This window comes from Anabrus simplex, chromosome 5, assembly GCF_040414725.1.
Source record: "Anabrus simplex isolate iqAnaSimp1 chromosome 5, ASM4041472v1, whole genome shotgun sequence".
NCBI lineage: Eukaryota > Metazoa > Arthropoda > Insecta > Orthoptera > Tettigoniidae > Anabrus > Anabrus simplex.
The window spans coordinates 178442812-178455976 of NC_090269.1; the positions used below are offsets into that span (position 1 = coordinate 178442812).

Below are 13165 nucleotides of genomic sequence, written 5' to 3' on the forward strand. Positions count from 1 at the left end.
AAAATAAAAATACAATAAACCTCGGGTGTACACCAATAATTAGAATAATAACAGTAACTTATTTATTAAATTGACCACCTAATCAATACAATAAGTCATTGTCTTGGATGATTTACATTGATCTATTAACTAAAAATGGTACATGTTTCGCCTAGTATGAAGGCATCATCAGCCATAGTCTTAACCTCGGAATGAAAATAAGCACTTGAAATAACATATAATAAGATGAAATTGATTTAAAATGTCTTGAAGACTTAAACTAAAATTAACATTCAAAATAACAATGTTGGTTTACTTTTTTTTTTTTTACAATGTGAAGAATTACAAAGGTGAAAGAATTAAAATTATTGACATAAAAGTTGCTATTACAAGTAAAATGGACAAAGCAACAGACCGTGATGAACAAGTAGTAAGATTGCTACATTACATGGTACACCAATAACCCGAAAACCGGGCAATCCACACCTGGATAATTGGGAGTTCGCTGTTTACACTTCCCAACAGGAACGATATTGAACCATTACTCCTGTAAGACTTGCTATGGTGCTCTTATGCAATGCTGTAAGCCTATCTGAATCCTATTTGACTTATAATGGTATGTTCAACTGTTACCAACAACTTACACAAGAACATTGTCAAAGGACTTTTGAGTACTACTTTATGCCATTGAATCTTATTTCATTTCATTAAACTAGTACTGTATTCTGTTAAAACAAAGTGGTATATCTCCTTCTGATGTCAGGAGAAAAGTGTGTGGGTCAAACTTAATAGATGCTGGTGTCTTGGAGCAAGGTTTCACTTCATAGTTGAGGAGGATGTGTGCAAGACCTACTTTAGCTTGCATGAGACCAAATCGCATACCTGCAAGAGAAAGAATTTAACAATAAGAAAGTATAACCTTCTTTTGCAGTCTGTTGACAGACTAAAAAGCTTAACTAAGTTGACACTGAAAAGAATGGCTCCTATCTTAACAAAAAGAATCTGGCACAGTCACAGTGTAATTGAGAATAATAGACTAAAAGAAGACAGGTGAGCAGCACACAACATAAAGCAAAACCATTGGCAGTTCACATCCATGACACTGATTATTTCCTCAGAATTTCTTAACTCTTGTAACATGTCACTCTATACAGAGAACATTATAATAATCCCTGACGAATGCTTTCTTGACAGCTGTTCTGGATCACTCCTCCATTTAGCCAAAATTATCCTATCCTTCAACAGAATGTTAGAGGGAAATGAAGTTCTCCTCTCTTGTGCTTGTGAGTTTGATAGACACGCTTCTTAAGGGCCTCTTAAATACCTAAAACTACTGTACATTCTAGAAATATATGTACATCACATTGAGCATTTGGCTACTTTGGAGCCCCAGCACTTGCAAGTCTGTCATGCCAAGGGTACAGAGCTAAGGATACATTGCTCACGTATTCATTTACTCACAGTTTGTTGTGGTTACTGGGTGAGATTTAGATAAAAGTATAGTACAACCTTGTGAGTTTGCACGTCATTGATTATGCAACCGGAATTAACATGTGACGATGAAGGGGTTAAGGAATTTCCATTCCCTTATTTGAAGTAGTCGAACTTCAAAATAATAAAAACATGAGTATGAAATGCAAACTTTGCTTGGGAACAATCGTTTTGAAAGTTCCCAGATATCATGTTCAGTCTCACTTAATACATCTCAGGTTAATTTTTTTTTTTTAATGGAGTAATATCTTTTCCTTGTAAACTTTGGTGCTGATATCATTCCAGTTCTATGTGGAAAAATAGATGTCAGTGGGACTTCTAATGTTAATGTCTTTAAACTGTTCAGAGTTGACAATATGAGATAAGCATGTCATATATTATTTGTAAAGGAGGACGTGTTCTCACCCACGTCCCCTCCTCATTTCACTTGTTTATCGGAGTTTGACATGCTTATTAGCTACCGGTACTAATAAATTAAGTACCATCAACCATGTTATTGTGCTGTAGAGCACATTTGACATCAACTTAAAGACTTGGTAAGTTTCAAGTGAACTCTACAAGACCCTGCAACCAGCATTCATGAAATCAAGAAGAGGACAATGAGGGACAATCACTCATCTCTATGCTGGCACCTTTTCTGATTGCAAAAATAAAAATGGATTTCTTCATGGAAAACTGAAACATGATGTGCTACTAAACATGAGGGTGACTCCCAGGGAGACTTCAGGCACAACTTACAATGTGAAACCTTCAAAGGACTGAGGACAAGCCATAGGATGAGTCGCACATGATTTTATTTATATCCTTCCTTCTATGTCAGTAGATCTGACTTAGTAATCAATACTTTTATTCTGTAGAGTAGTTGTGCTCTTCTGCCTGTGGAGATCTGTTAGCTTGTGTAGTACAGTCATTTTGTACGGGTACAATTTATTGAAGGTCACCGTGTAACATTCTTTGAACTGAACGGTGCGATATTCCACTCTCTTGAAGCTCGCCACGTTGACTTGTGTGCGCTGCGCTGCATGGCGACCCTCACCGCAGCAATGTTTTCAGGAGACTGAATTGCTGGTGCACGTGGTCGCTTTCCTTCCTTCACACTGCCTTGTTCTTCAAAGTTTCTGTATAAGCGAAGGATGGTGTTCTAGTATTCACCCAGTCTGAAATACAGCTCGAAATTTCCTTTGTGTCGCTGTAACACTTTTTGATTCGCAATAAAAGGTAACTGTTTTGGCGCGCTGCTGAACAGAGAGTAGGCTGTGTCAAAACAGACCTAAGACGAAACACTGGTTAATAGTGCAAACACCTGAAAAGCCTTACATTTGATCTGTTTTGACATTTTTGACATGCTCTATTGGTGAAAAATATCTAATTCCCTCCATGGGAATTTAGAATTTTCCATTTGAGTAGGCTGTGGTCGCTCATGAGTCATGACAGAAAGCTCACTGGAATGCAAGCATTTAGAGACAAAGCAACAGTGTCACTTCTATAGTTATTTCCATGAAACAGGGAAGGTGTGCGCGAAATGTTAACAACATAGTATATAAGTTGCATTTTATATTTGCTTTTCAAATGTGTCAATTATTCGTGCACCACACTGTACATGATGGAGATAAATATTTTTCCTTGGATTTGTCTCATCAGAGTAAATTATAATAATTTAATTTCATGTTTGTGATTCACTTTGATGGTCAGTTACCAGTTTAAAAAAATTTTTTTTAAAGGTTTTAATTCGCCTACTAGCTGTATCAATCAGTTCTCATGAAATGTCAAATTAATGTTAAATAATAATTGTCTCAAAAAGGTTAGGTCAGGATCATCCTGCTACCATATGTGACAGTAGACAGTACTACCTGCAGGTTCCAAGAAGGACATTCCAGGAATAATTAATGAACAAGGGGAGTGTGTATGTGAGGATCTTCAAAAGGCGGAAGTATTCAGTCAGCAGTATCTAAAGATTGTTGGTTATAAGGATAATGTCGAGATAGAGGAAGAGACTAAGGCCAAAGAAGTAATAAAATTTACATATGATAACAATGACATTTACAATAAGATACAAAAGTTGAAAACTAGAAAAGCGGCTGGAATTGATCAGATTTCTGGGGATATACTAAAGACAATGAGTTGGAATATAGTACCATATCTGAAGTACTTATTTGATTATTGTTTGGTCGAAGGAGCTATACCAGATGAATGGAGAGTTGCTATAGTAGCCCCTGTGTATAAAGGAAAGGGTGATAGACATAAAGCTGAAAATTACAGGCCAGTAAGTTTGACATGCATTGTATGTAAGCTTTGGGAAGGCATTCTTTCTGATTATATTAGACATGTTTGTGAAATTAATAACTGGTTCGATAGAAGGCAATTCGGTTTTAGGAAAGGTTATTCCACTGAAGCTCAACTTGTAGGATTCCAGCAAGATATAGCAGATATCTTGGATTCTGGAGGTCAAATGGACTGTATCGCGATTGACATGTCTAAAGCATTTGATAGGGTGGATCATGGGAGACTACTGGCAAAAATGAGTGCAATTGGACTAGACAAAAGAGTGACTGAATGGGTTGCTATATTTCTAGAAAATAGATCTCAGAGAGTTAGAGTAGGTGAAGCTTTGTCTGACCCTGTAATAGTTGAGAGGGGAGTTCCTCAGGGCAGTGTTATCGGAATTTATGTTTTCTTATATATATAAATGATATGAGTAAAGGAGTGGAATCAGAGGTAAGGCTTTTTGCGGATGATGTTATTCTCTATAGAGTGATAAATAAGTTACAAGATTGTGAGCAACTGCAACGTGACCTCGAAAATGTTGTGAGATGGACAGCAGGCAATGGTATGTTGATAAACGGGGCTAAAAGTCAGGTTGTGAGTTTCACAATTAGGAAAAGTCCTCTCAGTTTTAATTACTGCATTGATGGGGTGAAAGTTCCTTTTGGGGATCATTGTAAGTATCTAGGTGTTAATATAAGGAAAGATCTTCACTGGGGTAATCACATAAATGGGATTGTAAATAAAGGGTACCGATCTCTGCACATGGTTATGAGGGTGTTCAGGGGTTGTAGTAAGGATGTAAAGGAGAGTGCATATAAGTCTCTGGTAAGACCCCAACTAGAGTATGGTTCCAGTGTATGGGACCCTCACCAGGATTACCTGATTCAAGAACTGGAAAAAATCCAAAGAAAAGCAGCTCGATTTGTTCTGGGTGATTTCCGACAAAAGAGTAGCGTTACAAAAATGTTGCAATGTTTGGGTTGGGAAGAATTGAGAGAAAGAAGAAGAGCTGCTCGACTAAGTGGTATGTATGTCTCAAGTATTATTACAATATTATAAGTCCACCTGTTCAATACAATACAATATGATCCACTATTTCATATGGTCAAATGTTTTTTATACATAATACAAAAAAGTCAAAGGTACATGTTTCACCCTCCTTAGGGGCATCATCAGCCTATATCAATCTTAAAAAATAATAATAATACATATACTTATAAATTATAGGTTAAAATGTTGAAAAATGGTTTCGTAAAACATTATACAATAACATCTAAAACAACGATAATGCACCAAAGTATGTTAAAAGAGAGTGAAATTAACAGTTTGAAGATTAAAACGTGATTAAACATGAGATTTTGAGAGTCTAAAACTAAAATGGATCCATATTTTTATAATATCATTAAGACTGTGAAAGCCTTGAGTATAAAAACAATCATCAAAGGGGGATGTTTCTTCAATTCCCAAGTTGAATCCAAGGTGGAAAAATCACTTTCAGTTATTTAAAACGGAAGTGTGAATGTAATAAACAAGTTTAAAATGTATATGATTGGGATATCTGAAAGTCAAGAAGAAAATGGAACTTCTGTAGAGGCGATGCTTGTGATAAAACGTATGTCAAAGCTAGCGGAGTTCGGAAATTATGGGAGTCGAATGGATCTAAAAGATAGTCAAGTTGATATATAATTCCGTTGAAACATGTGTTGGAAGAAATGTTCAGGATTTTCTGAAACAAAATGTAGAAGAAAGTATGTTAGTAATACCGTACTGTACAAGAGACTTCCCGTACGTCAAAGAGGGCTAATGCGGTACTTACTCGTACGGAGCGTATTAAGTACGTCAGGTTGTTACAGCAACGCTAGCTTGACTGGGTTTTCGACTTCTAGTATTATAACGGTGTGGCTGAGGCAGTGAAGGGCATGGAGGGGGGGTAATGGTGGGTGGATCCTTGCGCGCATGTGTTGTTATTGGCGGGCTGTTAGGAGCAAGATGGGCGGGCCTATCATTTGACGAGGTGGTGGAAGCTTTAGAACAAGAAGTTCTAAAAGTTGGCGGGATTGTATTATGTTTTGAATTCACCATGCCTAATAACTTTGGAGTTAGCTCATATAAAGGATTTTTTGTTTCCGTGATATCGTTAAGATTATGGTCTTTGTTATAGGCTTGGTCTAAAAAGATGTAAAGATTTTCTAATTCATTCATAAGTTTTCCTTTGCCTATGCATTTTAGAATAGTGAGATCTTTATCAATTGATGTGAACTGATGTCCTGTTTCACTCATGTGTGAGCTCATCGCTGAATATTTGTTGTGCTTTAAGGCATTATAATGCTCCATATATCTCGTATGAAAGCTGCGCCCAGTCTGTCCAACATAACTAAATCCACACTGAGCACAAGTGAGTCTGTAAATACCAGATCTCGAAAAACGGCTGTTTTTATAATCGACTTTATTATGATTGAAAAATATACTTTGATTTGTATTGACTGTTCTGAAAGCAATATTAGTGTCGTATTTCTTCAGTGTGTTGGCGATCTGGTGGATGGCTGGGTTATTGTATGTAAACGTAGCGAAACTAGTTTTTTTAGGTTTATCCGGAATGAGATTCGGGGATAGTTTGTATTTAACTTTACTGGTTAACTGGTTAATCATTTCAACCTTGAACCCATTAAGCTTGGCCAAGTTCCTTATGTAGTTTAATTCTATTTTTAAGTTGTTAGGGGATAGTGGGATTTTTAAGGCTCTGTGTATTAAATTATAGAATGACGCTTGTTTTTGAGATTTAGGATGTAAAGAGGAATTATTTATGGTTATAGGAGACTGTGTGGGTTTTCTGTAGATTTGAAAATCGAAAGTATTATTGGCGCGCGTGATCGTTATATCTAAAAAATTTAAGGACTGTTTAACTTCGTCTTCTTTAGTGAATTTTACATTAGGATCAATTTTATTTAAAATCTCTAAAACTTCGTCGCTGTTAGTAACATTTTTGTCAATAACTACAAAAGTGTCGTCAACAAATCTCAGCCATAAACATATACCTTTTATATGTTCTTTAATTTTCGTGTATTCTATTGAGTCCATGTAAATATCGGCCAAGATGCCGGACAAAGGGTCACCCATGGCTAAGCCAGTCTGTTGATAAATCTTGCCATTAAAGGAAAAAAAGTTGTTATTCAATACAACATTCAGGATCTTCATAAATTCATCAATTTCCAGCTTACTCAGGCTGCTGTGTTTTGAAATATTGTCATAGATAATTTTGACTGTTTCTTTAGTAGGTATATTTGGGTACATGTTTATGACATCATAGGAACACATTATATGGTTAGGTTGTAAGTCAAATTTACTTAAAATATCGCAAAATTTGATTGAATTCTTTAAAGGAAGTTTATTATTAAACTTGTAATGTTGTTTAAGAAAACCGTGGATATATTTGGAAACTTTATAGGTAGGGCTATTACGGCAGTTAATAATCGGACGTACGGGAATGTTGTTTTTATGGATTTTAGGTAGGGCTCTGGCTATTGGAATGCTGGGGTTCATGTTGATCAGTCTCTGTTGTTCCTGTTCATTGAGAAGGAATGTGGAGTTCTTAATTAGAGATTTTAAATTACGTTGTATTCTTACGATAGGATCTTTGCTAACTACTGTATAAATCTTATCCTTAAAAAATTCTTCAGTTTTATTTATGTAATGGTCCTTATCCATTAACACCATAGACCCTCCCTTGTCAGCTATTGTGACTATGATGTTGTTGTCTTCTATTTTCGTTCTCAAATTACTTAGTAAAGATTTTTGATTAGAGTCGGATTTAGCATTAAGTTCTTTAGCTAGTGTAGGTAATTTCTTTTTTATGTCAAATCTAATGTCATTTTGAACTTCAAAGGGGAGTTTAGAGATATTAGAGATATGTTTATGGCTGAGATTTGTTGACGACACTTTTGTAGTTATTGACAAAAATGTTACTAACAGCGACGAAGTTTTAGAGATTTTAAATAAAATTGATCCTAATGTAAAATTCACTAAAGAAGACGAAGTTAAACAGTCCTTAAATTTTTTAGATATAACGATCACGCGCGCCAATAATACTTTCGATTTTCAAATCTACAGAAAACCCACACAGTCTCCTATAACCATAAATAATTCCTCTTTACATCCTAAATCTCAAAAACAAGCGTCATTCTATAATTTAATACACAGAGCCTTAAAAATCCCACTATCCCCTAACAACTTAAAAATAGAATTAAACTACATAAGGAACTTGGCCAAGCTTAATGGGTTCAAGGTTGAAATGATTAACCAGTTAATCAGTAAAGTTAAATACAAACTATCCACGAATCTCATTCCGGATAAACCTAAAAAAACTAGTTTCGCTACGTTTACATACAATAACCCAGCCATCCACCAGATCGCCAACACACTGAAGAAATACGACACTAATATTGCTTTCAGAACAGTCAATACAAATCAAAGTATATTTTTCAATCATAATAAAGTCAATTATAAAAACAGCCGTTTTTCGAGATCTGGTATTTACAGACTCACTTGTGCTCAGTGTGGATTTAGTTATGTTGGACAGACTGGGCGCAGCTTTCATACGAGATATATGGAGCATTATAATGCCTTAAAGCACAACAAATATTCAGCGATGAGCTCACACATGAGTGAAACAGGACATCAGTTCACATCAATTGATAAAGATCTCACTATTCTAAAATGCATAGGCAAAGGAAAACTTATGAATGAATTAGAAAATCTTTACATCTTTTTAGACCAAGCCTATAACAAAGACCATAATCTTAACGATATCACGGAAACAAAAAATCCTTTATATGAGCTAACTCCAAAGTTATTAGGCATGGTGAATTCAAAACATAATACAATCCCGCCAACTTTTAGAACTTCTTGTTCTAAAGCTTCCACCACCTCGTCAAATGATAGGCCCGCCCATCTTGCTCCTAACAGCCCGCCAATAACAACACATGCGCGCAAGGATCCACCCACCATTACCCCCCCTCCATGCCCTTCACTGCCTCAGCCACACCGTTATAATACTAGAAGTCGAAAACCCAGTCAAGCTAGCGTTGCTGTAACAACCTGACGTACTTAATACGCCCCGTACGAGTAAGTACCGCATTAGCCCTCTTTGACGTACGGGAAGTCTCTTGTACAGTACGGTATTACTAACATACTTTCTTCTACATTTTGTTTCAGAAAATCCTGAACATTTCTTCCAACACATGTTTCAACGGAATTATATATCAACTTGACTATCTTTTAGATCCATTCGACTCCCATAATTTCCGAACTCCGCTAGCTTTGACATACGTTTTATCACAAGCATCGCCTCTACAGAAGTTCCATTTTCTTCTTGACTTTCAGATATCCCAATCATATACATTTTAAACTTGTTTATTACATTCACACTTCCGTTTTAAATAACTGAAAGTGATTTTTCCACCTTGGATTCAACTTGGGAATTGAAGAAACATCCCCCTTTGATGATTGTTTTTATACTCAAGGCTTTCACAGTCTTAATGATATTATAAAAATATGGATCCATTTTAGTTTTAGACTCTCAAAATCTCATGTTTAATCACGTTTTAATCTTCAAACTGTTAATTTCACTCTCTTTTAACATACTTTGGTGCATTATCGTTGTTTTAGATGTTATTGTATAATGTTTTACGAAACCATTTTTCAACATTTTAACCTATAATTTATAAGTATATGTATTATTATTATTTTTTAAGATTGATATAGGCTGATGATGCCCCTAAGGAGGGTGAAACATGTACCTTTGACTTTTTTGTATTATGTATAAAAAACATTTGACCATATGAAATAGTGGATCATATTGTATTGTATTGAACAGGTGGACTTATAATATTGTAATAATACTTGAGACATACGTCAACTTCAATACGGAACCAAAATGAGAATAGTCACTTGTAAGTGGTATGTTCCGAGCTGTCAGCGGAGAGATGGCGTGGAATGACATTAGTAGATGAATAGGTTTGAATGGCGTTTATAAAAGTAGGAAAGATCACAATATGAAGATAAAGTTGGAATTCAAGAGGACAAACTGGGGCAAATATTCATTTATAGGAAGGGGAGTTAGGGATTGGAATAACGTACCAAGGGAGATGTTCAATAAATTTCCAATTTCTTTGAAATCATTTCGGAAAGGGCTAGGAAAGCAACAGATAGGGAATCTGCCACCTGGGCGACTGCCCTAAATGCAAATCAGTATTGATTGATTGATTGACAAACTGTCTGGCCAAGGGTCAAGCGGCCATTATCAAACTTGGCACCCGAAGGGGGTGACCAACGGCTATGGGTGGAGGAGTCCTCCCTTTGGAGGCCAGGTGGAACCCTTGTGTAAGAAATGACACACAAATTCACCAGAAAGGAGAACATAGTCATTGGTTTAGATGGCAGAAGAGGACCCCAATCCCAAGGGCAGATAAAAGGGAAGAACTTTCTCCTGTCAGTAACATCTGTGCTTCAGTGAAGCTGTTGCAAAAGGCGTGTGTACTCTTGAGAAGTGGCCTAAAGTTACACCTTATAGTAGGTATGAAATGCCTCTGGGAGTGGTGACCCCACTGTAATAACAGCCTGTATATGAATATGGTACATTTAAATTTGCCTTGGGCAAGGTTATGACGTACCTTGCAAGTGACGTGCACTTCCTTGGGCGTTAGGGGAACCGTGATAAATGGGTAACCTGTAGCCAACATCATGAAGGTGGGTATATTCAACCTTATGACCCTACAGGAAAGGCAGAAGAAGCGGTGAACTTTATGGAGAAAGAGGGTATAGAAATAATGGGGTTGAGTGAAGTTAATTGTATGGGATGTTGGTTACTATGTACCTTCTAAGATGTAAGCATCTTCTGCCACTTCAGCTTTTTCCTTTTTCTTCTTCTTCTTCCTGATGTAAGTTTGAGGTTCTTTGGCATGCTAAACAGTTGTGTGGAAAGTAGTCAGTGCATGCATCTTGCAGTTTCATTTGAACCAAGACTTTTTCTTCTACTTCTTTGTGTGTCGTCATCTCTCGAAGGTTAGCAACCATCTCTGGATACTGCTACATGGTTATCAATATCAATCAATACTGATCTGCATTTAGGGCAGTCGCCCAGGTGGTAGATTCCCTATTTGTTGTTTTCCTAGCCTTTTTCTAAATGATTTCAAAGAAATTGGAAATTCATTGAACATCTCTCTTGGTAAGTTATTCCAATCCCTAACTCCCCTTCCTATAAATGAATATTTGCCCCAGTTTGTCCTCTTGAATTCCAACTTTATCTTCATATTGTGATCTTTCCTACTTTTATAAACACCATTCAAACTTATTCGTCTACTAATGTCATTCCACGCCATCTCTTCGCTGACAGCCCGGAACATACCACTTATTACATGTTATAAACCTCATTTTAGGTCCGTATTGAAAATTTAACAGTTCAACAATGATAAAGGTGTTTTAATTTATTCCACCTATTCAATACTTATATTTTCACGTATAGTTGTTACATAATTAAATTCTTAGTTACATGGGACATGTTTCACCCTCAATTAAGGGCATCTTCAGCCTAAATACAATAATCAAAAATACAACTAAATTAAAAGTGGAAGTTAAATACAATCATCAAAAATACAACTAAAATAAAAAGTGGAAGTTAAAAGTTTAGTCTGTTATTAAAATTAGGAACAATAAAATTGTGAAAAATGATAAAATAAAAAGATGCTAATGGAAAACTGTCTTATGATTAAACTATAATCTTGTCGGAGACTAAAACTTCTATTAAAATTCTAATTAAAACAGTTCATATAAAATATTGGAAAATCAAAGTGGTAGTAATAAAAAGCCAACAACATGAGGGCGTGTACACAAGCATAAACTTGATTGTCATGAATACAATCTTTTCAAGGCCGCTGATGAAATTCGTAGTAAGGCAGAAGCGTCTATTGAAAAATTGTAAGAGGCCATTAGCACCGGTAGGTAATAAAATGGCTGAATTCTTGCCAGAAAATGTCAACAGATGCAGAAATAAGTTTTATGTAAGTGGAAGTTGTTATTTGTTAACTACTGTTGAGATGGTTGCTGCCCGTCTGTTGGCTCTAAGTCTAAGACTACGAATTTCATCAGCGGCCTTGAAAAGATTGTATTCATGACAATCAAGTTTATGCTTGTGTACACGCCCTCATGTTGTTGGCTTTTTATTACTACCACTTTGATTTTCCAATATTTTATATGAACTGTTTTAATTAGAATTTTAATAGAAGTTTTAGTCTCCGACAAGATTATAGTTTAATCATAAGACAGTTTTCCATTAGCATCTTTTTATTTTATCATTTTTCACAATTTTATTGTTCCTAATTTTAATAACAGACTAAACTTTTAACTTCCACTTTTTATTTTAGTTGTATTTTTGATGATTGTATTTAACTTCCACTTTTAATTTAGTTGTATTTTTGATTATTGTATTTAGGCTGAAGATGCCCTTAATTGAGGGTGAAACATGTCCCATGTAACTAAGAATTTAATTATGTAACAACTATACGTGAAAATATAAGTATTGAATAGGTGGAATAAATTAAAACACCTTTATCATTGTTGAACATACCACTTAGTCGAGCAGCTCTTCTTCTTTCTCTCAATTCTTCCCAACCCAAACATTGCAACATTTTTGTAACGCTACTCTTTTGTCGGAAATCGCCCAGAACAAATCGAGCTGCTTTTCTTTGGATTTTTTCCAGTTCTTGAATCAGGTAATCCTGGTGAGGGTCCCATACACTGGAACCATACTCTAGTTGGGGTCTTACCAGAGACTTATATGCCCTCTCCTTTACATCCTTACTACAACCCCTAAACACTCTCATAACCATGTGCAGAGATCTGTACCCTTTATTTACAATCCCATGTATGTGATTACCCCAATGAAGATCTTTCCTTATATTAACACCTAGATACTTACAATGATCCCCAAAAGGAATTTTCACCCCATCAACGCAGTAATTAAAACTGAGAGGACTTTTCCTACTTGTGAAACTCACAACCTGACTTTTAACCCGTTCATCAACATACCATTGCCTGCTGTCCATCTCACAACATTTTCGAGGTCACGTTGCAGTTGCTCACAATCTTGTAACTTATTTATCACTCTATAGAGAATAACATCATCCGCAAAAAGCCTTACCTCTGATTCCACTCCTTTACTCATGTCATTTATATATATAAGAAAACATAAAGGTCCGATAATACTGCCTTGAGGAATTCCCCTCTTAATTATTACAGGGTCAGATAAAGCTTCACCTACTCTAATTCTCTGAGATCTATTTTCTAGAAATATAGCAACCAATTCAGTCACTCTTTTGTCTAGTCCAATTGCACTCATTTTTGCCAGTAGTCTCCCATGATCCACCCTATCAAATGC

The 13165-nt window shown here is 35.9% G+C and overlaps 1 protein-coding gene across 1 annotated transcript in view; it reads right to left on the reverse strand.

Moving 5' to 3' along the window:
- Nucleotides 1-290: 290 nt before the first annotated feature.
- Nucleotides 291-13165, reverse strand: part of LOC136874740 (cytochrome P450 6k1) — a 198409-nt gene continuing 185534 nt past the window's right edge. The window contains exon 7 of the mRNA XM_068227798.1: nt 291-861. Within this exon, the coding sequence (XP_068083899.1) occupies nt 692-861 (170 nt within the window). The 3' untranslated portion in view covers nt 291-691. The remainder of the gene's footprint in view (nt 862-13165) is intronic.